General features: G+C 46.3%; 2 protein-coding genes across 14 annotated transcripts in view; one reads left to right on the top strand and one right to left on the bottom strand.

Moving 5' to 3' along the window:
* The first annotated feature begins 6931 nt into the window (after positions 1 to 6931).
* Positions 6932 to 13805, top strand: PDHB (pyruvate dehydrogenase E1 subunit beta). Its single transcript, XM_033210275.1, has 10 exons — positions 6932 to 7057; positions 7141 to 7194; positions 9137 to 9244; positions 9328 to 9390; positions 9493 to 9528; positions 10471 to 10756; positions 11186 to 11296; positions 11634 to 11725; positions 12809 to 12950; positions 13261 to 13805. The coding sequence occupies exons 1-10, from the start codon at positions 7007 to 7009 to the stop codon at positions 13404 to 13406; spliced, it is 1089 nt and encodes a 362-aa protein (XP_033066166.1). The 5' UTR covers positions 6932 to 7006; the 3' UTR covers positions 13407 to 13805.
* A 2205-nt stretch (positions 13806 to 16010) lies between these two features.
* PXK (PX domain containing serine/threonine kinase like) overlaps positions 16011 to 25132 on the bottom strand; it is a 101280-nt gene continuing 92158 nt past the window's right edge. For 7 of the 13 annotated variants that reach the window (XR_004436910.1, XR_004436912.1, XR_004436913.1 and 4 more), the window contains 2 exons: positions 16688 to 17597; positions 16011 to 16374 (listed from right to left, as the gene is read on the bottom strand). Coding sequence is in view for 6 of the 13 variants with exons in the window: in XM_033210272.1 (XP_033066163.1) it covers positions 17414 to 17597; positions 19467 to 19500 (218 nt within the window). In the remaining 7 variants the exon portion in view is untranslated. Of the gene's footprint in view, positions 16375 to 16687; positions 17598 to 19466; positions 19501 to 22392; positions 22426 to 25132 lie in introns of those variants that run through there. The other 6 variants (XM_033210272.1, XM_033210274.1, XM_033210269.1 and 3 more) reach the window with 4 other exon arrangements.

Here is a 25132-nt window from a genome sequence, read left to right as displayed (position 1 = left end):
TTACCGCCATCTTGGAAGTGGCCCACTACCATCTTGGGAGCTCTAAGAACAAGGACCCCCTGGTAACACTGGGCTGCATTCCCAGAAAGTTAAGGCATTGTCAGTCACAGAATGAGACAGGAGGTCAGCACAAGATACAGGTCATAAAGACCTTGCTGATAAAACAGTTTGCAGGAAGGAAGCTGGCCAAAACCCACCAAAAGCAAGACAGAGATGAGAGTGTCCTCTGGTCGTCCTCACTGCTACACTCCCACCAGCGCCATGACAGTTTACAAATGCCATGGCAACATCAGGAAGTTACCCTATATGGTCTAAAAAGGGGAAGCATGAATAATCCACCCCTCAATTAGCATATAATCAAGAAATACCTGTAAAAATGGGCAACCAGTAGCCCTTAAGGCTGCTTTGTCTATGGAGTAGCCATTCTTTTATTCATTTACTTTCTTTTTTTTTTTTTTTTTTTTGAGACGGAGTCTGGCTCTGTCGCCCAGGCTGGAGTGCGGTGGCCGGATCTCAGCTCACTGCAAGCTCCGCCTCCCGGCTTTACGCCATTCTCCTGCCTCCACCTCCCAAGTAGCTGGGACTACAGGCGCCCGCCTCATCGCCCGGCTAGTTTTTTTTTCTTTTTTTTTTGAGACGGAGTCTTGCTGTGTCGCCCAGGCTGAAGTGCAGTGGCGAGATCTCTGCTCACTGCAAGCTCCGCCTCCCAGGTTCACCCCATTCTCCCGCCTCAGCCTCCGAGTAGCTGGGACTACAGGCGCCCGCCACCACGCCCGGCTAGTTTTTTGTATTTTTTTTTTTTAAGTAGAGACGGGGTTTCACCAAGTTAGCCAGGATGGTCTTGATCTCCTGACCTCGTGATCCACCCGCCTCGGCCTCCCAAAGTGCTGGGATTACAGGCTTGAGCCACCGCGCCCGGCCTAGTTTTTTTTGTATTCTTTAGTAGAGACGGGGTTTCACCGTATTAGCCAGGGTGGTCTCGATCTCCTGACCTTGTGATCCGCCCGTCTCGGCCTCCCAAAGTGCTGGGATTACAGGCTTGAGCCACCGCGCCCGGCCTTTTTTTTTTTTTGAGACGGAGTCTCACTCTGTCGCCCAGGCTGGAGTGCAGTGGCTGGATCTCAGCTCACTGCAAGCTCCGCCTCCCAGGTTCACGCCATTCTCCTGGCTCAGCTTCCCGAGTAGCTGGGACCACAGGTGCCTGCCACCTCGCCCGGCTAGTTTTTTGTATCTTTTAGTAGAGACGGGGTTTCACCATGTTTGCCAGGATGGTCTCGATCTCCTGACCTCGTGATCCACCCATCTCGGCCTCCCAAAGTGCTGGGATTACAGGCTTGAGCCACTGCACCCAGCCTCATTTACTTTCTTAGTAAACTTGCTTTTGCTTTGCACTGAGGACTCGCCCTGAATTCTTTCTGTGCAAGTTCCAAGAACCCTCTCTTGGGGTCTGGATGGGGACACCTTTCCTATAACATCTTTCTGGTGACCACTGAAGGGACTACAGTGTGGAAACCCTGGACCCAAACCCCTTACTTACCAAGGTTTTCACCAAAAGTAAAAGTTGCTAAGAGTTAACATTGTAACATGTATTTGAGACTACTAAAGAAACAGTTCTTCCACATGTAAGGCGTGTAGGGAAAGTGAAATGTATTTTTGGTAAAAGAGTATAAGAAGTCCCGGGAATGTGGATTTTTCTTGCCTAAAGGGTAAAGGGATTGTTTTAAGTTAAACAGGATAAAGCTAAAGGTTTGAGCAAGTTATGAAAAGTTTATAAAAAATGAATCTTGTAAAAAGAAATTCTTCGTGTGAACATATTGGCTAAAGTTAAAGGGGTATTATTCAGTTTTTCCATAAATTAAGCATTGGAATAAAAGCATAACAGGTTTTTCTTAGAACACTAATCTGCTCTTTCACAAAAAAAGTAAAGGGTTAATAAAAGGTTTATGAAAATCTTACATATGGTCAAACTAATTGAGTATTCCTAATGTATGCAATATAGTTATTTGCATAAGTGCAAATAAGTACACGTTTTTCTTTTGCAACAGGACACAATTGGAGAAACTGGTTATTTTACCAAGGCTTTGACTGGAATGGCATGTTTTCTTTTAAGGAATTAAACTTGACTTATAGAGCTAATAGAAGCCCCTTAGGGAACTGACCTCATACCTCGCCTACACAGTCCTTGTACAGGGTTTGTGACCTGTGGTAAGTAAAAAATGTCACTTTCTAACAGGCCCAGGAACTCCAAGTTATCTTGGAACCTCAAGAAGAGAGGAATTTACCCAACTCATAGGTATCTGAGGGTACAAACCCATGGCAGGGCTCAGTTCTAGGAGTCTTATCTAACATTCCTTCTTTGGAACAGAGTTCCATGAATGCCAATTTAAAAAGAGCTTATGTGGCTGGGTGCAGTGGCTCACACCTGTAATCCCAGCACTTCCAGAGGCCAAGGTGGGCAGATCACTTGAGGTCAAGAGTTTGAGACCAGCCTGGCCAACAATGTGAAATCCTGTCTGTACTAAAAATACACAAATATTAGTAGGGCACGGTGGTGGGCACCTGTAATCCCAGCTACTTGGGAGGCTGAGGCAGGAGAATTGCTTGAGCCCAGGAGGCAGAGATTGTAGTGAGCTGAGATTGCACCACTGCACTCCAGCCTGGGTGACAGGGTGAGATTCCATCTCAATAAATAAATAAATAAATAAATAAAAGCTCTTATGTGAAAAATAATTATTCTTGCTGCACTTTATACAAATAATCAGGCCAAGTATAATAAAGCAAATCAGTCTTACCAAGATTTGTCTTTAGTAAAAATGGGAAACTGGAGAGAGAAATATTATGTTTCAAGAACTATGGTACACTTGTTATTAGATTCTAGTCTCATCAGTTGTTTTTAAGTTTGTTTCTGCAATTTAGGCTAACCCTGCTTGTTCCCGTGAACCAACCAGTGATCTCTGACTGCTACTCAAAACAAACAAGAGTGATGGTGTCAGGCCTCTGAGCCCAAGCCTGCACATATTCGTCCAGATGGCCTGAAGCAAGTGAAGAATGACAAAAGAAGTGAAAATGGCCGGTTCCTGCCTTAACTGATGACATTACCAGTGAAATTCTTTCTTCTGGCTCAAAAGCTCCCCCCTCAAAAAAAAAAAAAAAAAAAAGGGCGGGCGTGGTGGCTCAAGCCTGTAATCCCAGCACTTTGGGAGGCCGAGACGGGTGGATCACGAGGTCAGGAGATCGAGACCATCCTGGCTAACACGGTGAAACCCCGTCTCTACTAAAAATACAAAAACTAGCTGGGCGAGGTGGCGGGCGCCTGTAGTCCCAGCTACTCGGGAGGCTGAGGCAGGAGAATGGCGTAAACCCGGGAGGCGGAGCTTGCAGTGAGCTGAGATCCGGCCACTGCACTCCAGTCCGGGAGACAGAGCGAGACTCCGCCTCAAAAAAAAAAAAAAAAAAAAAAAAAAAGCTCCCCCACTGAGCACCTTGTGGCCCCCACCCCTGCCAGCCAGAGAACAACCCCCTTTGACTGTAATTTTCCACTGCCTACCCAAATCCTATAAAACGGCCCCACCCCTATCTCCCTTCACTGGCTCTCTTTATGGACTCAGCCGGCCTTCACCCAGGTGATTAAAAAGCTTTATTGCTCACACAAAGCCTGTTTGGTGGTCTCTTTACATGGATGCGTGTGAAAGATGGGTAATGCAAAAATCTGAATCAATATTCTAATTCTGGACACCCTGGAATCAGCTAGCAACCCCACATCAGCTTGGTTCCAACAGTTGCCCAGTTCATGGAAAGTCTTCTAATTTAGCTTACTTGGGATAATTTTACTTATTTTGCTTTACTTTTATGGAATATATTCCTATTGTACTCTTTGTGTAGGAGTGCAGGATAAGCTTACTGAATGTTTTCTTAAACTGAATACTTATTAATCTTCCAGGTATCACCTTTTGTTGGAACTTGGAGTTATAACCCTCACCAGTATGTCCCTCACCATCCTGATGTTTTCTGACTGAGCTCCTCTCTACTGTGAATATTCGGCCTCAAGAAGTTACAGAAGATGGATCTTCGTCCCTCTGAAACTTTTAGGATTAAAGTTTCTCTTATAATAGGGATGAGGCAAATGTCAGAGGAATGTGAACCAGAGCAACTCCATCTTGAATAGGAACTGGGTAAAATCAGGCTGAGACCTACTGGGCTGCATTCCCAGTCAGTCAAGCATTCTCTGTCACAGGATGAGATAGGAGGTCAGCACAAGATACAGGTCCTAGAGACCTTGCTGATAAAACAGGTTGCAGGAAAGAAACTGGCCAAAACCCACCCAAACCAAGATGGCAATGAGAGTGACCTCTGGTTGTCCTCACTGCTACACTCCCACCAGCACCATGACAGTTTACAAATGCCATGGCAACATCAAGAAGTTACCCTATATGGTCTAAAAAGGGGAGGCATGAATAATCCACCCCTCATTCAGTATAAAATCAAGAAATAATCATAAAAATGGGCAACGAACAGCCCTCAGGGCTGCTCTGTCTATGGAGTAGCCATTCTTTTATTCCTTTACTTTCTTTTTTTTTTTTTTTTTGAGACGGAGTCTTGCTCTGCCGCCCAGGCTGGAGTGCAGTGGCCGGCTCTCAGCTCACTGCAAGCTCCGCCTCCCGGGTTCACGCCATTCTCCTGTCTCAGCCTCCCGAGTAGCTAGGACTACAGGCGCCCGCCTCGTCGCCCGGCTAGTTTTTTGTATTTTTTTAGTAGAGACGGGGTTTCACCGTATTAGCCAGGATGGTCTCGATCTCCTGACCTCGTGATCCGCCCGTCTCGGCCTCCCAAAGTGCTGGGATTACAGGCTTGAGCCACCGCGCCCGGCTTATTCCTTTACTTTCTTAATCAACTTGCTTTTGCTTTGCACTGCGGACTTGCCCTGAATTCTTTCTTGTGTGAGATCCACGAACTCTCTCTTGGAATCTCGATCGGGACTCCTTTCCTGTAACATCTTTTGCTTGGCAAATCTGATCCTGAAATCTTTTGGTGCTGGGTGGTAGGAAAGGTGGGAAGGACTGATTCACTGTTTCATTCTAAGCACCACCCACACATTTTGGGGGGCTGAAATCTCAAGTTCAGGAGTTTCTCAGGAATGCTGTGGCAGTCTGGGAAGTGCTGGCCATTCCTCAGGCTTCCTGGCAGGGACTAATGGGACTAGATGATGGTGGTGGGCAAGGGAGACTCAGAAGGTGTTGATTCCACATCTTGAAGATCGTCCATCCATTTTACAGATGAGACAGAGTCCCAGAGAGTAAAGGTCATCTCCATGCAGCTGTCCCCAAATTTCTATCTCTAGTCCTGACTAGGCCCTAGGCTCCAGCCAACCTGGGTATGTCCCAGTCATCTAAAGAATAAAGGCTGGTTGCATTGGCTCATGCCTGTAATCCCAGCACTTTGGGAGGCTGAGGCGGGTGGATCACTTGAGGTCAAGAGTTCAACACCAGCCTGGCCAACATAGTGAAAACTCATCTCTACTAAAAATAAAAAAATTAGCCAGGCATGGTGGCAGGCGCCTGTAATCCCAGCTACTCGGGAGGCTGAAGCAGGAGAATAACTTGAACCTGAGAGGCAGAGGTTGCAGTGAGCTGAGATGGTGCGACTGCACTTCAGTCTGGGTGACAGAGAGAGACTCCGTCTCAAAAAACAAAAATAGACTCTTACTTCCCCAGCTCCTCGCAATTACACTGCCCCAGGCTCCTCCCTTGTCCCATCTATCCATCCAACAACGACAAAAATCCAAAATTTTCCTCAGCTCTTCCCTAGCACTTACAGCATTCCTATTGATTCTAGCCCAAATAGAACTCAAAACCGTCCCCCTCCTCTCCATCTGGAAGTTGCCTCCTAGTCTGACTCTGTTGCCGCCACAGACTTCCCAGCATCCGCCTGCTATGCCTTTGCCTCCACCCCTTCCCATTCCCAGTCAGCAATCTACTGATCAATTAGCGATGGCCCTAGATGCACTACTGCACTGGGTCCCAGAGACCTTAGATTATAAACCCAGACTCCTCATCACAGCCCACAAAACCCTAATTTGGAAGTTGCAAGTTCCTAATTTGGGAGCCTGCAGCTGTGATCCACAGAAGGGAATGTTTGGAATGTCTTGGGGATGGGTGGAGACTGGGTCTCCAATTGTCCCATCTGACCCCCAAAGGCCAAACTAAGACTAATTAGCTTCCAGAGGTTGTCCCTATGGTCAAGTGTTGGGCATCTCCCCATAGGGCCTTCTCTAAAGTTGTTGTAACCTTCCCCCAAACAGGACCCCAACTTCTGCTTCAGGAAGCAGTGGGAAAAGACCATGCTTTAGAGTCAGTCCTAAATATCGGCTCATTTAATCAATTTCTGCTTCAGTTTACCCATCTTCAAAATGGAGATAATAATAACACTAATTACCCAAGTGGGGTACTGTGAGAATGAGCTATACGGCACAGATCTCAATGCTTGGCTCACAGTAGGTATTTAATGCAATCAATGAAAGCTGTGGTCTGCATTATAAGGAATCAACAGACTGTCCAGGGCAGACTAGGCTCACTCATAAAGTGTTAAGCTCCCCATCACTACAGCGTGTACAAGCACTTCTTTGGTGCCCAAAGGATTCCAGCACCCACAACAGGATGGCCTCTTAAGGTCTCTCCAGCTTCCAGAGATCATGCTCCTCAATGTCTGACTTTCTAGTCCCCACCCTTCAAGTAACACCGACAGGCACGTGTGCCCAGCGTGCACCCCGCAAGTCGGTCACAGCCTACTGTCAATAAAGTTGATTTGAGGCGGCTCCAGGCAGAGGGGCAGTGCCACCCACACAGTCACCTCGGCCCGGCCCCGCGGCCCCTCACCCGGTGGGCGGGGGGCGGGGGGGGGGGCGAGTCACGCAGGCGCCGCGCCTTGCCATTGGCCCGCGCCGGAGGAGGCGGGGCTTTCTCACGTCTGCCGGCCCCTCTGTGTTGTCATTTGGCAGCGGATAGAGGACATGATCAAGATGGCGGCGGTATCTGGCTTGGTGCGGAGACCCCTTCGGGAGGTAGGCAGCAGCGCGCGGCCTGTATTCCTACGCCACCCGTGCCCACCCTGCGTCCCGCCATCATCTTCCTCTCTCCCTGCCAGGTCTCCGGGCTGCTGAAGAGGCGCTTTCACTGGACCGCCCCAGCTGCGCTGCAGGTAACAGGCGCGGGCGCTCGTCGGACGAGGGCGGGGAGGGGCCCCCTTCTCTCGGGGAGGGGCCCCCTTCTCTCGGGGAGGGGCCCCCTTCTCTCGGGAAGGGGGCCGGAGTCGCGCCTGCGCCCTGGCCGGTGGGCGCTGTGGGCCTTGGGTTTGTGGAGCCAGCATCCTCCGTGGAGCTCCTGCTGCCTCTGTCGCCGCCTGGCGCTTATCACCCCGGCGAGTCACTACCTCACAGCTGGCTGGGCAATGGGGGAAAACTAAGATTAGGGGTTCTTCCCTCACTCTATGTTTTTTTTCCTTTAAATTTCAGCAAAATAGACCTAACTTAAAATGTACTTTTTAGAAGTGTATAATTCAGTGGCATTAAGTACATTCACCATGTTGTACAACCATTAACCACCATCCATTTCCAGAAGTTTTTAATCATCCCAAACAGAAACTGTCCGTTACTCGGTAACTCCTCATTTCCCTTAACCAAACCCTTGGTAACCCCTGTTGTACTTTTCTGTCTCTATGAGATTACTATTCTATAATTTTATGTAAGTGGCATAATTTGTCCTTTTGTGTCTGGCTTATCTCAGCGTAATGTCCTCAGGGTTCATCCATGTTGTAGCATGCGTCAGTTTGATTCCTTCCTAAGGCTGAATAATATATATATATATGTATGTATTTTTGAGATAGGCTCGCTCTGTCACCCAGGCTGGAGTGCAGTGGCGCGATCAGAGCTCACTGCAACCTCCACCTCCTCGGCTCAAGGGATTCTCGCGCCTCACACTCCTGAGTAGCTGTGATTACAGGCGGGCGCCACCACACCCGGCTGATTTTTGTATTTTTAGTAGAGACAGGGTCTCACCATATTGCCCAGGCTGGTCTTGAACTCCCGGCCTCAAGTGATCTGCCTGCCTTGGCCTCCCAAAGTTCTAGGATTACAAGCATGAGCCACCTCGCCCAGCCCGACATTTTCTTTTTTGTTGTTTGTTTGAGACGGAGTTTTGCTCTTGTTGTCCAGGCTGGAGTGCAATGGCACTATGTCGGCTCACTGCAACCTCTACCTCCTGGGTTCAAGCAGTTCTGCCTTAGCCTCTTGAGTAGCTGGGATTACAGGCGCCCGCCACCACACCCGGCTAATTTTTGTATTTTTAGTGGAGGCCAGGTTTCACCACGTTGATCCAAACCTGCTTTGGCTTCCCAAAGTGCTGGGATTACAGGTGTGAGCCACCGTGCCTGGCATTGTTTTGTCTATTGTGAATAATGCTGCTGTGAACATTGATGTGCAAGTATATGCTTGAATCCCTGCTTTCAGTTATTTGGGGCATATACATAGAAGTGGAATTGATGGATTGTATGTTTTTTTTTTTTTTTTTTTTTTTTGAGATGGAGTCTTGCTCTGCCACCCAGGCTGGAGTGCAGTGGCCGGATCTCAGCTCACTGCAAGCTCCGCCTCCCGGTTTACGCCATTCTCCTGCCTCAGCCTCCCGAGTAGCTGGGACTACAGGCGCCCGCCTCGTCGCCCGGCTAGTTTTTTGTATTTTTTAAGTAGAGACAGGGTTTCACCGTATTAGCCAGGATGGTCTCGATCTCCTGACCTCGTGATCCGCCCGTCTCGGCCTCCCAAAGTGCTGGGATTACAGGCTTGAGCCACCGTGCCCGGCCTAGCCCGGCTAGTTTTTTGTATTTTTAGTAGAGACGGGGTTTCACCGTGTTAGCCAGGATGCTCTCGATCTCCTGACCTCGTGATCCGCCCGTCTGGGCCTCCCAAAGTGCTGGGATTACAGGCTTGAGCCACCGCGCCCGGCCGAATTCTTTGAGTTTTAAAGAGAAACTTGTTCTAGTGTTTTTATATTGTATGCTCTGGGCAGCCTAGGTAAATATAAAGGAAGAAAATCTTAGTTGAATCTCAAACAATTCTGTATTGACTGTTTTTGCATACCTGTGACAGGTGACAGTTCGTGATGCTATAAATCAGGGTATGGATGAGGAGCTGGAAAGAGATGAGAAGGTATTTCTGCTTGGAGAAGAAGTTGCCCAGTACGATGGGGCATACAAGGTAACTGAAATATATGAAAGTTACACAAAATTGAAGTCACTGTTACCCCCAGATACACTTAAGGGATCAAATCTTAATTGTAGGTTAGTCGAGGGCTGTGGAAGAAATATGGAGACAAGAGGATTATTGACACTCCCATATCAGAGGTAAGTCTTCCAGGGGGAAGCAGACCCTGGAGGGCATGTCTATTAGTGTCCACTGTCTTCATTTTTATGGATTTTCACTTATGTTTATATTTTACTTTATAGATGGGCTTTGCTGGAATTGCTGTAGGTGCAGCTATGGTATGTAATACTCTTTTTTTTTTTTTTTTGAGACGGAGTCTCGCTGTGTCGCCCAGGCTGGAGTGCAGTGGCCGGATCTCAGCTCACTGCAAGCTCCGCCTCCCGGGTTCACGCCATTCTCCTGCCTCAGCTACCCGAGTAGCTGGGACTACAGGCGCCCGCCACCTCGCCCGGCTAGTGTTTTGTATTTTTAGTAGAGACGGGGTTTCACCGTGTTAGCCAGGATGGTCTTGATCTCCTGACCTCGTGATCCGCCCGTCTGGGCCTCCCAAAGTGCTGGGATTACAGGCTTGAGCCACCGTGCCTGGCCATGGTATGTAATACTCTTTATGAAGCTTATCCAAAGACATTTCTTGTTTTCTTTTGAGACAGCGTCTCACTCTGTCGCCCAGCCTGGAGTGCACTGGCACAATCTCAGCTTCCAGGTTCAAGCGATTCTCCTGCCTCAGCCTCCATAGTGACTGGGACTACAGGTCGCGCCACCATGCCCGGCTAATTTTTGTGTTTTTAGTAGAGATGGGGTTTTACCATGTTGGCCAGGCTGGTCTTGAACTCCTGGCCTCAAGTGATCTGCCCGCTTTGGCCTCCCAAAGTGCTGGGATTACAGGCGTGAGCCACTGTGCCCATCCCCAAAGATATTTAACATCACCTTTTAAAAACATTTGGGAAAAAAACAAAAAAATTCCAAGTAGGTAGATGTGGTGGTGCTTGCCTATAGTCCCAGCTACTCTGGATGCTGAGGCAGGAGGATTACTTGAGCCTAGGAGTTACAGGCTGCAGTGAGCTATGATGTGCGCCACTGCACTCCAGCCTGGGTGACAGTGAGACCCTGTCTATAAAAAATAAAAACATTATTTGAATGTTGGAAGACTTGGAGTGATTGTTTGCTAGTCTTTATTGCTGTTTTTAGTCTTTTTAACATCCACATTTTTGATTTTACAGGCTGGGTTGCGGCCCATTTGTGAATTTATGACCTTCAATTTCTCCATGCAAGCCATTGACCAGGTTATAAACTCAGCTGCCAAGACCTACTACATGTCTGGTGGCCTTCAGTCTGTGCCTATAGTCTTCAGGGGGCCCAATGGTGCCTCAGCAGGTGTAGCTGCCCAGCACTCACAGTGCTTTGCTGCCTGGTATGGGCACTGCCCAGGCTTAAAGGTGGTCAGTCCCTGGAATTCAGAGGATGCTAAAGGACTTATTAAATCAGCCATTCGGGATAACAATCCAGGTCAGCACAGGGACCCTTTGGTTTTTTTTTTTTTTTTTTGAAAATTGAAAAACTAAAATAATATATTTGCACAGAGGAAACCATTCAAGTCTTTTAGTTAGGCTTAGATACATCATATAAAATGTTAATAATTTATATAGTAAAGACAGTAAAGAATGTGCTTGCTTTTCCTATTTCCAACTATAAGGGGGCCAGCTAGGTAAGGGAGACATTTACTGCACACCCACAATACTGGTTTTAATAGATAAAATTATATTGACCAAACTACAAATTTAAGTACCTAAACTGCTCTCAAGGCTGCTGGTTGTGGTAGAAATAAGGCTAATCAGCACAGTGAAACTTCTCACAAGATGAATGGTATTGCTTTGTATAGTTTTAGTCATTCTGGATGTCATTGGTTACTTTTGTTTAAATATTTATGTTTTTCAGTCGTGGTGCTAGAGAATGAATTGATGTATGGGGTTCCTTTTGAATTTCCTCCGGAAGCTCAGTCAAAAGATTTTCTGATTCCTATTGGAAAAGCCAAAATAGAAAGGCAAGGTAAGAGAACTAAGATACATAAACAGTATTTTTAATCCAGTCCCTCAATTTTGGTAAAATTTTACCTACAAGTTACTGTCATTTACTTTGAAAAATTATAGAATGAGCTCAAGTTAAGAATGTGTGATGCCCTAATTTCTCATTCAGTTGTGCTTTTCTAGATCTCAGTCTGGTAGGTTTGTGTTTCATTTCTAGGAAGGCTGCCACATTCCTCAGCTCACTGGAATGAAGTTGGGTTGAAGACTTCATGAATGAACAAGAGCCACAGCTGGCTGCACAGTGGTGTAGCATCTTCAGTTTCAATCTGATCTCTCATCTGTGACCACTCTGTTTTCAGGAACACATATAACTGTGGTTTCCCATTCGAGACCTGTGGGCCACTGCTTAGAAGCTGCAGCAGTGCTGTCTAAAGAGGGAGTTGAATGTGAGGTGAGTGGTCATTTACTTGTTCTTAAAGAATTAGAAAGGCTCCTTTTAGATTTAAGACCCAGAAGAGTTCTGTAACAGGTTAATTAGATGTAAAACCTTGCTTTGTCACTCACTTGTGTCTCTGCTTAAAGCTGGAAACCTGCCTGCAGTTCACATACTTAGCTTTTTACCACTCAGGTCACTTAGGTTCTGGATCTTGTTTTTGAGAGACAGGGAGCTCTCTGAACCTCTTCTGGTTCTCAGTGATCCCCCCGAGAGAGAGAGAAAAAGACAGGGTTTTGTTCTGTTGCTCAGGCTAAAGTGCAGTGGCTGAATCCTAGCCCACGGTAACCTCTAACTCCTGGGCCCAAGTGATGCTCCCATCTCACCCTTCTGAGGTTCTGGATCTTTTAGAAACGTACCATGTGCTAGTTATACTTGGGCAAGTTATACACTCTAAATCTGTTTCATCAGCTATAAAATGGGGATAATGCTGTCCCATGATAGGGCAGTTGTGAGAATTACACTTAGTGTAGTGCTTGGTACATGATAGGCACTCAGCTGTTAACTGTTACTCATTTTGATGAGGGAATTTAAAGTGAAGGAGGATTGGCTGGGTGTGGTGGATCACCTGAGGTCAGGAGTTTGAGACCAGCCTGGCCAACATGGTGAAACCCCATCTCTACTAAAAATACAAAAATTAGCTGGGTGTGGTGGTCTATGCCTGTAATCCCAGCTACTCCAGAGGCTGAGGCAGGAGAATGGCTTGAACTGGGAAGGCAGAGGTGGCAGTGAGCCAAGATCACGCCATTATACTCCAGCCTGGACAGCAAGAGCAAAATTCCATCTCAAAAGAAATAAAAAAGTGAAGGAAGATGAATGAATCCTATAACTGCACAGAGCTGCTTGTGGTAGACATACAGATCTTTGTTTTAATTAAAATTTTTCCTTTTACAGTTTGTACATTCATGTACCTATTCATAGGCAGATTAGATTTTCCTAGACACAAAGATTAACAGGAAACAAAAAAGGAAATGGTATTATGGGGTACGGCTCTATTTGTGCTGCAATAGCTCTGTAAACTTGATTATATTACCTGTTTAGGTGATAAATATGCGTACCATCAGACCAATGGACATGGAAACCATAGAAGCCAGTGTCATGAAGACAAATCATCTCGTAACTGTGGAAGGAGGCTGGCCACAGTTTGGAGTAGGAGCTGAAATCTGTGCCAGGATCATGGAAGGTATTTCAAAGAAACTGGTTCTAGAATACAGTCAAGCTGTAGTAAACATCATGTACCTGAATACGTACAGCATAAAGAGATTGAAAGCTAGGAGTGGCCAAACGACTTGAACTTTAAACTTGTAAGTTTGGCATTTCTCCTCAGGCAAATATTTTAAAAGCAAATCCAGAAAGCAGTTCCCCATAATTAGCATTCCTTACGTTTTCTCTTTCTGGAGAGCCACACCTCTGTGCCAAGGTGGTAGTGCCCAGTGGCACAAGGTGGTAGTGCCCAAGGCATTTGCTCTCTCTCAGTTGAGCCTTCCTTCTAGGTCCTGCGTTCAATTTCCTGGATGCTCCTGCTGTTCGTGTCACTGGTGCTGACGTCCCTATGCCTTATGCAAAGATTCTAGAAGACAACTCTATACCTCAGGTCAAAGACATCATATTTGCAATAAAGAAAACATTAAATATTTAGTTTGGACTTGAATATCAAGTCGTTGAAATTTATTTGAAATACTTGCTGGCACTGCACTTGTACTTCTAGACCTGACTACTACTCATAAAGGAAAACGATTTCTAAAGCAACAGCAGGTGTTTTTGTACAGGGAAGTTTAAATGTGTTTGTGTGGGGAAAACTCTCCACTCTCCTGCCCTAGATGCCATGCTTCCTTTTGTTTGTTACAGTTGCCACATTCTTTGAATAACAAATTATATAACATTTTACCCTGTCTCACCACCAGGACAAAGTATGGATGTGGCAGAGTCCTGATGAAAGATATATCCAAACAAGATAACTTATATGTATAAAATTAAAGCATATAATATACATTTACTGTTAGTTTGTTTTGATAAGGAATAAAGGAATTCCTCACTATGACTGTTTTTTTTTTTTTTTTTTTTTTTGAGACAAGGTTTGGCTTTGTTCCCCAAGCTGGAGTGTGGTGGCACAGTCTTGGCTCACTGCAACTTCCACCTCCCAGGTTCAAGTGATTCTCCTGCCTCAGCCTCAGGAGTAGGAAATTAGCCAGCACATCTGGCTAATTTTGGTATTTTTAGTAGAGGTGGGATTTCACCATGTTGGCCAGGCTGGTCTTGAACTCCTGACCTCAGGTGATCCATCCGCCTCGGCCTCCCAAAGTGCTGGGATTACAGGCATGAGCCACCACACCTGGCCATGACTATTATATTTTTATATTAAAAGAATTGACTGGGCTGGGTGTGGTGGCTCATGCCTGTAATTCCAGCACTTTGGGAGGCCAAGGTGGGCGGATCATGAGGTCAGGAGATTGAGACCATCCTAACATGGTGAAACCTCGTCTTTACTAAAGCCAGGCATGGTGGCACGCGCCTGTAGTCCCAGCTGCTCGGGAGGCTGAGGCAGGAGAATTGCTTGAACCCAGGAGGCGGAGTTTGCAGTGAGCCAAGATGGCGCCACTGCACTTCAGCCTGGGCAACAGAGCAAGACTCTGTCTCAAAAAAAAAAAAAAAAGAATTGGCTGGGTGTGGTGGTGGCTCACACGTATAATCCTAGCACTTTGGGAGGCCGAGGTGGGTGGATCCCTTGAGTGTAGGAGTTCAAGACCAGCCTGGGGAACATGGCGAAACCCCATCTCTACAAAGAAAAGATAGAAAAAAGTCAGTGTGGGTAGAAAACTTGAAATTCTATTAAGAAATTAGTGCCACCAGGCACAGTAGCGCATGCCTATAATCCCAGCACTTTGGGAGGCTGAGGCAGGGATTGCTTGAGCCCAGGAGTTTGAGACCAGGCTGGGGCAACGTTGCAAAAACACTGCCTACAAAAAAAACAAAAAAACAGGTATCTGGTGGTGTGCCTACAGGAGGGTCGCTGGAGCCCTGCAGTGACCTGTGATTGGGTCACTGCACTCCAGCCTGGGTGAAAGAGCAAAACCCGTCTTAAAAATAACAACAAATTAGTGCCATGTGGAAAATAAGCTGATACTGTACAAGAATTACCTGTTTGGGCTGGGCGCGGTGGCTCAAGCCTGTAATCCCAGCACTTTGGGAGGCCGAGGCGGGCGGATCATGAGGTCAGGAGATCGAGACCCTCCTGGCTAACACGGTGAAACCTCTTCTCTACTAAAAATACAAAAAACTAGCCCGGCGCGGTGGCGGGCGCCTGTAGTCCCAGCTACTCGGAGGCTGAGGCGGGAGAATGGCTGGAACCGAGGAGGTGGAGCTTGCAGTGAGCCGAGATCGCACCACTGCACTCCAGCCTTGGCGACACAGTAAGACTCCGTCTCAAAAAAAAAAAAAAAAAAAAAAAAAAAAGAATTACCTGTTTGTATTCGTATATCTGAACCATCCAAAATAGGCAGCAAAACTGACTTCAGAAGGACTCAGGCCTCAAGCCTCCATCAGGTAATCACCTAGGTTGCATCACACTTGAAACAGGAACTTCTCCACAGACTCTTTTTTTTTTTTTGAGACGGAGTCTCGCTGTGTCGCCCAGGCTGGAGTGCAGTGGCGTGATCTCGGCTCACTGCAAGCTCCGCCTCCCGGGTTCACACCATTCTCCCGCCTCAGCCTCCGAGTAGCTGGGACTACAGGCGACCGCCACCAGGCCCGGCTAGTTTTTTGTATTTTTTTTTTAGTAGAGACAGGGTTTCACCATGTTAGCCAGGATGGTCTTGATCTCCTGACCTCGTGATCCGCCCGTCTGGGCCTCCCAAAGTGCTGGGATTACAGGCTTGAGCCACCGCGCCCAGCCTCTCCACAGACTCTCTAAATGCCTAATTCTAATAGCATTCTTTTTTAAATTATGGCAAAGTTTATGTCAGGTGTTTTTCCCATTGCCAAAGATCAGATATTCTGTCAAATACTGCCCTCTTCAGAAGCTGAGATGGAAAAGATGGGTTTAAATTAGTTGCAGAAGCGTATAGGTGGTACCTAATTTAAGTAGCAAGACAGGATTTTTAGTTCTTAGAGGAAAAGTGAGACACAAAAGAATAGAGACAGGATAGGCAGGAAGGAAACCTCAGACTGTGTGAATCTATTCTTAACAACAGATGCTACAAAAAGTTATCATTGGAAATATCTCATCAAGCTACAGACAACACGTTTTCTTGACATGATTTTAATAAAAAATACGGCTGACATTTATCACAGATTACATGAAACTATACACAATGACATTCTCTCTGCATAGTAACCAACACTGATGTGTGTACTTGAATTTTTAAATGGATTATTTATAATCCTTTAAAGTGCAATTGAAAGGTTTAAGCAAATCAGGATAAAGGATCTAATAAATGAGTAACATTAAAAAGATGCTATATTGATATATTTAAATAAATCTTTCAAACATCTTAATTGATTTTTATAGATGCCAAATTTACTTCTGTTGTAACAATGACCTGCTCCCCTCAAATCCCAAACTTAATTGCTGAGGATTAAGAAGATCCTCTAATAGGCCATAGCTTTTTCTGATGTTTTTTTTTTTTTTTTTTTTTTTTTGAGACGGAGTCTCGCGCTGTCGCCCAGGCTGGAGTGCAGTGGCCGGATCTCAGCTCACTGCAAGCTCCGCCTCCCGGGTTTAAGCCATTCTCCTGCCTCAGCCTCCCGAGTAGCTGGGACTACAGGCGCCCGCCACCTCGCCCGGCTAGTTTTTTGTATTTTTTTAGTAGAGACGGGGTTTCACCGTGTTAGCCAGGATGGTCTCGATCTCCTGACCTCGTGATCCGCCCGTCTCGGCCTCCCAAAGTGCTGGGATTACAGGCTTGAGCCACCGCGCCCGGCCTGATGTTAATATTTTTGTCTGTTTCAATACATTCTAACTAAAAAGAACTATGGGTCTAGAGTAGTTGCTTTAGCAGCCCTGAGTTCTATAACCACAATGGTATTCCTGTTAGAACTTAAGAGAATGTTGTGAACGTTCCCCATTCTATTTGAGGAGAAAACGAAGAACTCAGTTGCTTTCTGATTCAGCAAAGTAACTATGCTTTGGGCTATAGTGTTAATGTCTAAGACAAAAGTAGCAAAAGTTGGAGTTATCTAAGAATCAGAAAATGCTTTAGAGAAATGAACTATATAAGAGGAATGTTTCTAGGAGCTGTCTGATGGGGTAGAAGGGCTTGCAACACAAAGGCCATTTACTGCTGTGATTGAATATTGTCATTGTTTTTCTGTCTATTTCCTTTAGTTGGTGAAAATATTTCAATATGCTGCTGCCCCTGAAGCATGCCCATTAGAGGATAAACAAGACTCCTTTACAGGGTTAATAAAGGAGCAAAATCTTAAGGGAGCAATGCCAGCCTAACTTTATTCTGCTTAAAGAATTATTTCCCTCTTGAAAAGCTTCTTACATGAGCATCTGCAAAACAGTACTGTTTGTGGCTGTACTGGCTCAGCAATTATTTTCCCAGGAAGAGGGTAGTTTGGGGCGTAGGGGTGAGTAGGGATAAAAAAGAACTTTTCCCTCCAAGTGTAAACAGGAAGCTTCAGCCGATCTTCGGAGCACTGTGATCACAGGTTTTGGCTTTCCTCAAAGTTCCTTTTTGGAAATTCTGGATAGAGCTGAGCAAGGCCCCTCGGCTCACGCCATTCACAGCCTGAGACGAGAGCTGGGCAGGTGCCTCGGTGCTCGCAGGAGGCAAGGGAGCTGCTGGTGGTGGTGGAGGTGGAGGAGGTGGAGGTAATGCAGATATCCCTGTGTAGGAAGAAGGGGCAATCAGTATTCACCTCCGCAGCTGCCCTGCACACATGCTACTGCTCAGTCCTGAGCACAACGGACTGGTGAGAGTCCACATGTTTTCCTCAGAGGGACCAAGATACCTAGTACTGTATGAGTTCTTAAAATACTAATCAAAGCTAGAAGCATCAAAGGGGAATTAAAAGTTGCCATTTTTTTCAAACAATAGTCATGTTAAAGGCTGTTGGAACAAATAATTACAGATTACATGAAACCATATATGGTGACATTCTCTGCACAGATGAGGCTCTGATCCCATTTGCAAATATTAGTAATAGTCCCCAAAGAAGAATTCCATCTATCAGTTACTTTAGCCAGGTCCCAGGAAGCTCTGTCTGCTTCTGAGCTAGCAATTAAAGATAGACATCTGCATGATGGAGTTGGCCTTCCTGAATGTCAGTTACTCATAAGGGATGAACAGTGCTTTCGTTGCTCCAACACACTCAATATTTGAAGGATGTGATTTTATGTAAAATGACAAACCACTCAGCATTCTCAGCAAGACAGAGGAGTCTGTCTCAAATAATAATTTCCTGATAGGTTGCATTAAATAAATATAAAATGCTAATAACTGTTAGCAATGCAAAGCAGGGGCAGAGGGGTCTCTCTGCCATGGTATTCTTTTTTTTTTTTTTTTTTTTTTGAGATGGAGTCGCGCTATCACCCAGGCTGGAGTGCAGTGGCCGGATCTCAGCTCACCGCAAGCTCCGCCTCCCAGGTTCACGCCATTCTCCTGCCTCAGCCTCCGGAGTAGCTGGGACTACAGGCGCCCGCCACGTCGCCTGGCTAGTTTTTTTGTATGTTTTAGTAGAGACGGGGTTTCACCGTGTTAGCCAGGATGGTCTCGATCTCCTGACCTCGTGATCCATCCGTCTCGGCCTCTCAAAGTGCTGGGATTACAGGCTTGAGCCACAGCGCCCGGCCTCTAATGGGGCTTTTTTTTTTTTTTTTTGAGACGGAGTCTGGCTCTGTCGCCCAGGCTGGGGTGCAATGGCCAGATCTCAGCTCACTGCAAGCTCCGCCTCCTGGGTTTACGCCATTCTCCTGCCTCAGCCTCCCGAGTAGCTGGAACTACAGGCGCCTGCCACCACGCCCGTCTAGTTTTTTGTATTTTTTAGTAGAGACGGGGTTTCACCGTGTTAGCCAGGATGGTCACGATCTCCTGACCTCGTGATCCGCCCGTCTTGGCCTCCCAAAGTGCTGGGATTACAGGCTTGAGCCACCGCGCCCGGCCTTTGCCATGGTATTCTTACAGAGAAATCTTTCTCAAGTACTGTTCTCTCCATTGTGGCCCAACCAAGGAACAGGACAGAACTGCACTAAATGTGTCTTTGATGAAACATCGGGAGAAACTAGAATGTCGTGTTGTACCGCAGTGGGCAAGGAGAAGGAAACTGGGCAGGTGTCTAAAACTTCCTTCCCTCAGCTTCCAGGCACATGGACATTTGCAACTCGAATTTTATGTTTTGGAATCAATGAATGGTTCTCTCAGGACAGAATAAACAGGGAGTACAGAAAAAGCCTTGCCTTAAAGAATGTTCCTTTGTCACAGTTAGTTGCCTTGTCTCCTGTGACCTTGCAGCTCTAAGACTCTGCCTGTCAGATGTTGTCTCTGTCCCTCCCAGGGCTACCCCAGGGAGACATTCTGCCAGGTGGTTTCCCCTACACTGCTACTGAGTTGTGATAACAGGTAACAGGTAAAGCTACCCTACTTAAGTTTGTATGGATGACTGGCTCAGAATCACCAGTACAATACTCAAGTAAGTACATCCTTTTCACCAAGTGTAACAGGTATCGGTTAAAGTCTTACAATAGAAAATCACTTACCTTTCTTTACATCTTTTACTCAAACCTAAGGCAGCTGAAATTAAAGAATCACACAAACACACACGCTCATGCTCTGCAATCTTGGAATGCTCAAATATAACAATACAAATAAAGATTAAATACATACAAATGACCAACATGTTCATTGGTTCTAAACAATAACAACTGATGAATGAAATTCTGTTATGTTTTATGCTAAGGTGGATTGTGGGAAAATGTTCCTGGCTTTATGTCAGAGGGTTACAGAGATAAAAAGGACTTTAAACCTGAAGTAACTGCTGAAGGGGGAAAGGGGAGAATAAGCGTGTGTGATAAGCATTCCTCTGAAGAGTTGACTTCTGGAGAGCAACCAGTGAAATACCAGGAGGAGGGGAGACCTCTGCTGAAGGTTTTTGGAACTGAGTCTCTTGACTGCAACACCAAGTGGGCCCGAAGGAGTGAGCTCTGCCCACCTGGGGGTGAGTAGGTGCCAATGCCCTTCCCCAGCACCCTCCCACCCAATGGCCAGAAAAGGGCAGTGGAATCTGGACTTGATGATATTCAGGGCCACGTAGTGTACCAGAAGGAGCTCCACGGTTTCTGCCTCCCAGGTTTGTGCTTTGACTCCCTGCAGAAGAATCACTGTGCAGTTAAGGACGGGCTCTCGGCTGCGGCAGTACTTGGGAATTCTACTAAAGGTCCAGCACTGGCCATCTAGAGACTGACTAGCCCTCCAGGCAAGGATTCTGGGAGGCTGGAGACGGGCATCAGGGCTGGGCTCAGGGGTAGGGGCTGCCATTTGGCATAGAACAAAACTGCTTGGCTTCACAGAGAACCAACCCTTGGTTTTCGCTTCATTACCAAGCCCTCAAAATTAGAAGTGCAAATGCACCACCACAGAGTTTGGGAGTTGGAGGTGGGGTTCAGTACATGGATTTTCCACTGTCCAAGTGAAGGCTGAAACTGTTGTCACTTTAAATGAGTCTCTTTGAAAATGTAGGTGGTGTCAATAAATACACTGTCTTAAGGGCTCCAGGGTAACCTGTGCCTGTAAAGCAGATGGAATGAAAGGACAGGCAGCAGGATCTCCCTGATGTGGCCTCAGCAGGCCGGAGCAGTCCAGTGGGGTTTGATGTCCCAGCAGGTCCGCTTTTCCTCACTGGGCCTGCAACAACTATGGTGGCTCTTATGTACAACCAGGGTAAGGAAGGCCAGAACCCAGCTTGCCAGTTTGGAACACTCTGGAGGGGACAGGAAGTCTAGGGGTCAGAAAGTGGAAACTGGAGGAGTCAGGAACATAGACCTGGGACTCTGTCTCACTCAGTCTGCCCCATTGATTGTTTTTGGCTTTTCCTTTTGGACCTTTCCATGGTCCACAAGCTTCCTGAAAGGTCCATTGGGGCTTGAGTTACAACACATGGCTAACAATGGAGGGAAGAGGGGGCAGGGGCAACGAGGGCCAAATGAAAGTTGACTGTTTGGCCTGTGACAAACCTGGGAACAACTGCCTGCTGCCTGTGCTCTCTAAAATGTGAATAAGTCCCTCCTGCCAAGAGACCTCCAATACCCTTATCTCCAGGCCACATACAAGAGCAGACCGATTCCATGTTAGACTGATGATACCTGAATTCGCGCCCAGGATGGGGGATGCTGCAAACGGCTTACCTTCAGTTATGACCAGGTCAGTCCCGATTTCTCCCATCTCACTTTCTCTTAGACAAAATCCCTGAGGGCCAACTGCTTACTCCACCCACCCCCAAATCCTCTCCACCAAACCACATGGGAACCTAGCAGTCCAGCAGAGGCCCCGGCAGAGGGCAGAGAATGCTGCAGGGAGAGCGTAGGTCAGATCTAGGGAGGAATGCCAGGCCAGAAACACCCTCAACAGCCTTGGTGGACAGGATGTCTGAGGGTTCCCCCATTGACTCCTTTTGAGATGTAGTCTCACTCTGTCACCTAGGCTGGAGTGCAGTGGCACGATCTTGGCTCACTGCAAGCTCCACCTCCCAGGTTAAAGCGATTCTCTGCCTCAGCCTCCCGAGTAGCTGGGATTACAGGGGTGTGCCACCATGCCCAGCTAATTTTTATATTTTTAGTACAGACGGGGTTTCACCATGTTGGCCAGGCTGGTCTTGAACTCCTGACCTTGTGATCCACCCGCCTCAGCCTCCCAAAGTGCTGGGATTACAGGCATGAGCCACTGCGCCCGGCTCCCCTCCCCACTGACTCTTATGCCCATGTTAGCAGCCAGCAGTGGGTAATCTACACGTCTCTCTAATTCCGAGCTCCTCTGTGGTCACATACAGGAGGGGAGGCCAAGTGGCCATGAGACCACACTAGGGTAACACCAGACTTACCAGCCACTCTCGGGAGAGAACCGAAGCAGGCAGCCCCCAGCTCTCAGGAGAACCACCTTCTCCTTTGGCCTCAGGCAGGTGAGGAGGCTGTACTCCTGTCACAGCTCGAGAATTATAAAGGATGCTTACAAAAGAACTGTTTTTCCCTACCTCAGTTATAAAAGCCAGTAAGTTGTCTCCCTGTAACCAAGAGAACTCAACTGCCTAACCCTCTTTCCTCTTCATCAGAGTAACTAGGGAACCAACATTTTTGCAGCAACAGGACTTTTGAGAGTTATGGTTTCCAAAATTAAAATATACCAAAATGCCATGCAGTTGATTTGCAGGTTTTAGAGCTGTATTTTAAAACTGAAATCAGAGTGAAAATGAAGATTTTGAAAGTCATGATGAAAATGAAATGAATATAGATGAAGTCACTGGGTGCTCTTTTAAAGATGCTGTATTTCATTTAAATATTCAGATAAGGAAATAGTCTCAAATCTGCTTTCCCACTTGTTAATCACTTCAAAAATCGAGACACTTTGGGTCCTATATCACACACAGAAACAGAGCATCTTTAAAGTTAGAGAAATCAGCATAGTTTACTTTACCGAAAATTCACGTTCAAAATGGTGCATGCTCTACTGAAAACAGCAAAGAGAGAAAGAGAAAGAGGGGACACAAGTCATTATTCAGATTTTAGTGTCATTTAATCAAATAGTAACAGACAGTAAAATATTAGTCTGAGTCACAAGCTCATTCTTCTCACTGTGAAACTAGGATATACTCAAATTAACCACAAAAGGCACTGGTTTGTAAACACAATTGTGAGCCTTTTAAAACATGGCAAACGTATTTATAGAATAACCAATGAGTCGCTTTTTGAGCCACCTAATGAGTTGCTTTCTTCTTCACGTTCTTTGTCCTCTGAGCCAGTTAGATACTATTTTTATTTATTTACAAGCACGATGCTCACTTCAGAAGAGCCATGAAGGTTTTACCTCTGAAGAGCAAAATGGATATGAGGAATGTACTTAGTTCTATTATTAAACAAGGACAGTTGATCAAGAGGGGGGAAAAATGAAAACCCACCACTTTTTTCCAAGCAAGTCTTCTAGAGTCTACAATAGATTTGTCTCTTTAAAGTTGGGATGAGTGTGAGCAGACCTAAGGCCAGAGATCCTGGGCAGGCATCTCAAGGCGGGAGCACTGGGCCCCTCCCTGAGGCCCTGTGAGCCCCTCCCTAGAGGCTGAATTGGGCAGTGAAACTTACTTAAGGCTATAAAGCCATTTTAAAAAGGAAAGCAAGGCAAATGTTTTTCTTGTCTTCTTTTAAACTGACTAGATCCCCAGCTAAATGTGAAGGATCATGCTTTGGTAAATCTCAGAGTTCCTAATGAACCAACTCTGCCCCACAGCCTTCTCCTGGAAAGGGGCTGGGAAACTGGAAAAGAGGCCCTCCAGCCTTCTCAGTCCCATTGGCCCCCAAGGCTAGCCAGACAGACTAGAATCCCTCTTTCTCCAAGGTGGGTCATAGAAACAGAAACCCTTTTCCCCAAAGCCCACTATCATACCTAAAAATATTACTCTCCCTCCACCTTTCTGTGTAAAAACTGTCCATAAAGAAATCACTTGGCTGGGCATGGTGGCTCACACTGGTAATCCCAGCACTTTGGGAGGCCAAGGTGGGCGGATCACCTGAGGCCAGAAGTTCGAGACCAGCCTGGCCAACGTGGCAAAACCCTGTGTCTACTAAAAATACAAAAAAGTAGCCGGGTGTGGTGGTGGATGCCTGTAATCCCAGCTACCTAGGAGGCTGAGGCAGGAGAATTACTTGAACCCGGGAGGTGGAGGCTGCAGTGAGCCGAGATCGCGCCATTGCACTCCAGCCCGGGCAACAAGAGCGAAATTCCATATCAAAAAAGAAAAGAAATTGCCTGACCTACCTTGTCTGACTATAGGTCGTAAGACCCCCATTCCAGAGAGGGTCCTGCCCACACCCAGAAGGAAGGAATGCTGCTCAGACAGGCTGAGAACAATCTAGACAGACAGCCTTGCTGGGTTTCCCCACTCAGCCTATTAGCATTAGATCATAGCCTTTTCCTCCAATCATATTTCCACACAGCTGTCCATACTTTGTTGAACCTAAGCATAAAAATGGACAATTTTCCCTGTACCTTTGGGTCTTCATTCCGAAGGCTCCTGTGTATACACATTAAATAATAAACTCGTATGCCTTTTGTCTTATTAATCTGTTTTGCGAGTTGAATTTTAAGCAAACCTTCGGAGGGCTCCCACACCTCTTTCTCTGCAGATTTGAAACTTCCCTTTCTCTCCACTCATTCTTGCGGACTGGGTTTTCTACAAACTGCCAGCTCTCTCACCTCAAAATTATTGCTTAAAATATAAACTACAAGTAAGAACAGCTAGAATTATCCAATTGCGGGACATTCTTTTTTTTTTTTTTTTTAAAAGCAGGCACACAATTGCTGGAAAGGGCTCATAAGGGTAAGACCCCTTCACTTAGAAACCGAGATTAAGACCACCTTTAGCTGCCAGTTTATACCTGATAGTGCTTTACTGCTTACAAAGCCTCGCCATGTATGCCACCTATCTAATAAAGAGCGAGACTTCTTTTAAAAGACAGCCTCAAAGAACAGAAATTATTTGTCCAAGGTCATAGTGGGAATGTGGCAGAGCTAGGTAGGACTCAAGCTCTGGTTTACTGACTCAGCATTCAGGGTTCTTTTCACACCAGCCGAACACAGTATTTAAGAGTACAGGCCCTGCAGTGCACCCTCAGAAAGCAGGCACTCAGTATATCAATGGGGTAAATGAACAACGACAGAACAAGTTACACTTCTGGCTCTAGCACCCCCCTAACTTGTGTGACCTTGGTCAAAGTCTCTTAACCCTACTAGAGCATCAGTTTCTTCAACTGTAAAATGGAGCTAAGCTGGAGTTCACTCACACTGGAAAAGAAGGTATTCACGATGATTAACTGAAACAAATGACTATAAAGCAACAGTGCCTGGCACAAAATAAGTGTTCCAAATATATTACATATAACTATTTTAAATAACAATGTAGGGTCCTCTGCTTACTTAGCTTTCCCAAAATACTCTTTTACAAACCCATTTTTTTAGAAAAAGGGCCGTGATCCCACCATTATGGGAGGCCAAGGCGGGCAGATCACTTGAGCCCCAAAGCTCAAGACCAGCCTGGGCAACATGGCAAAACCCGTCTCTACAAAAAAGACAAAAATCAGCCAAGGGTGGTGGCGCATGCCTGTAGTCCCACTCAGGAGGCTGAGGTGGGAGGTTAAGGCTACAGTGAGCCGTGATTGCACCA

The sequence above is a fragment of the Trachypithecus francoisi genome, unplaced genomic scaffold (assembly GCF_009764315.1).
Source record: "Trachypithecus francoisi isolate TF-2019V2 unplaced genomic scaffold, Tfra_2.0 Lachesis_group0, whole genome shotgun sequence".
NCBI classification, from domain to species: Eukaryota; Metazoa; Chordata; class Mammalia; order Primates; family Cercopithecidae; genus Trachypithecus; species Trachypithecus francoisi.
This window is presented reverse-complemented; position numbering and strand designations above follow the sequence as displayed.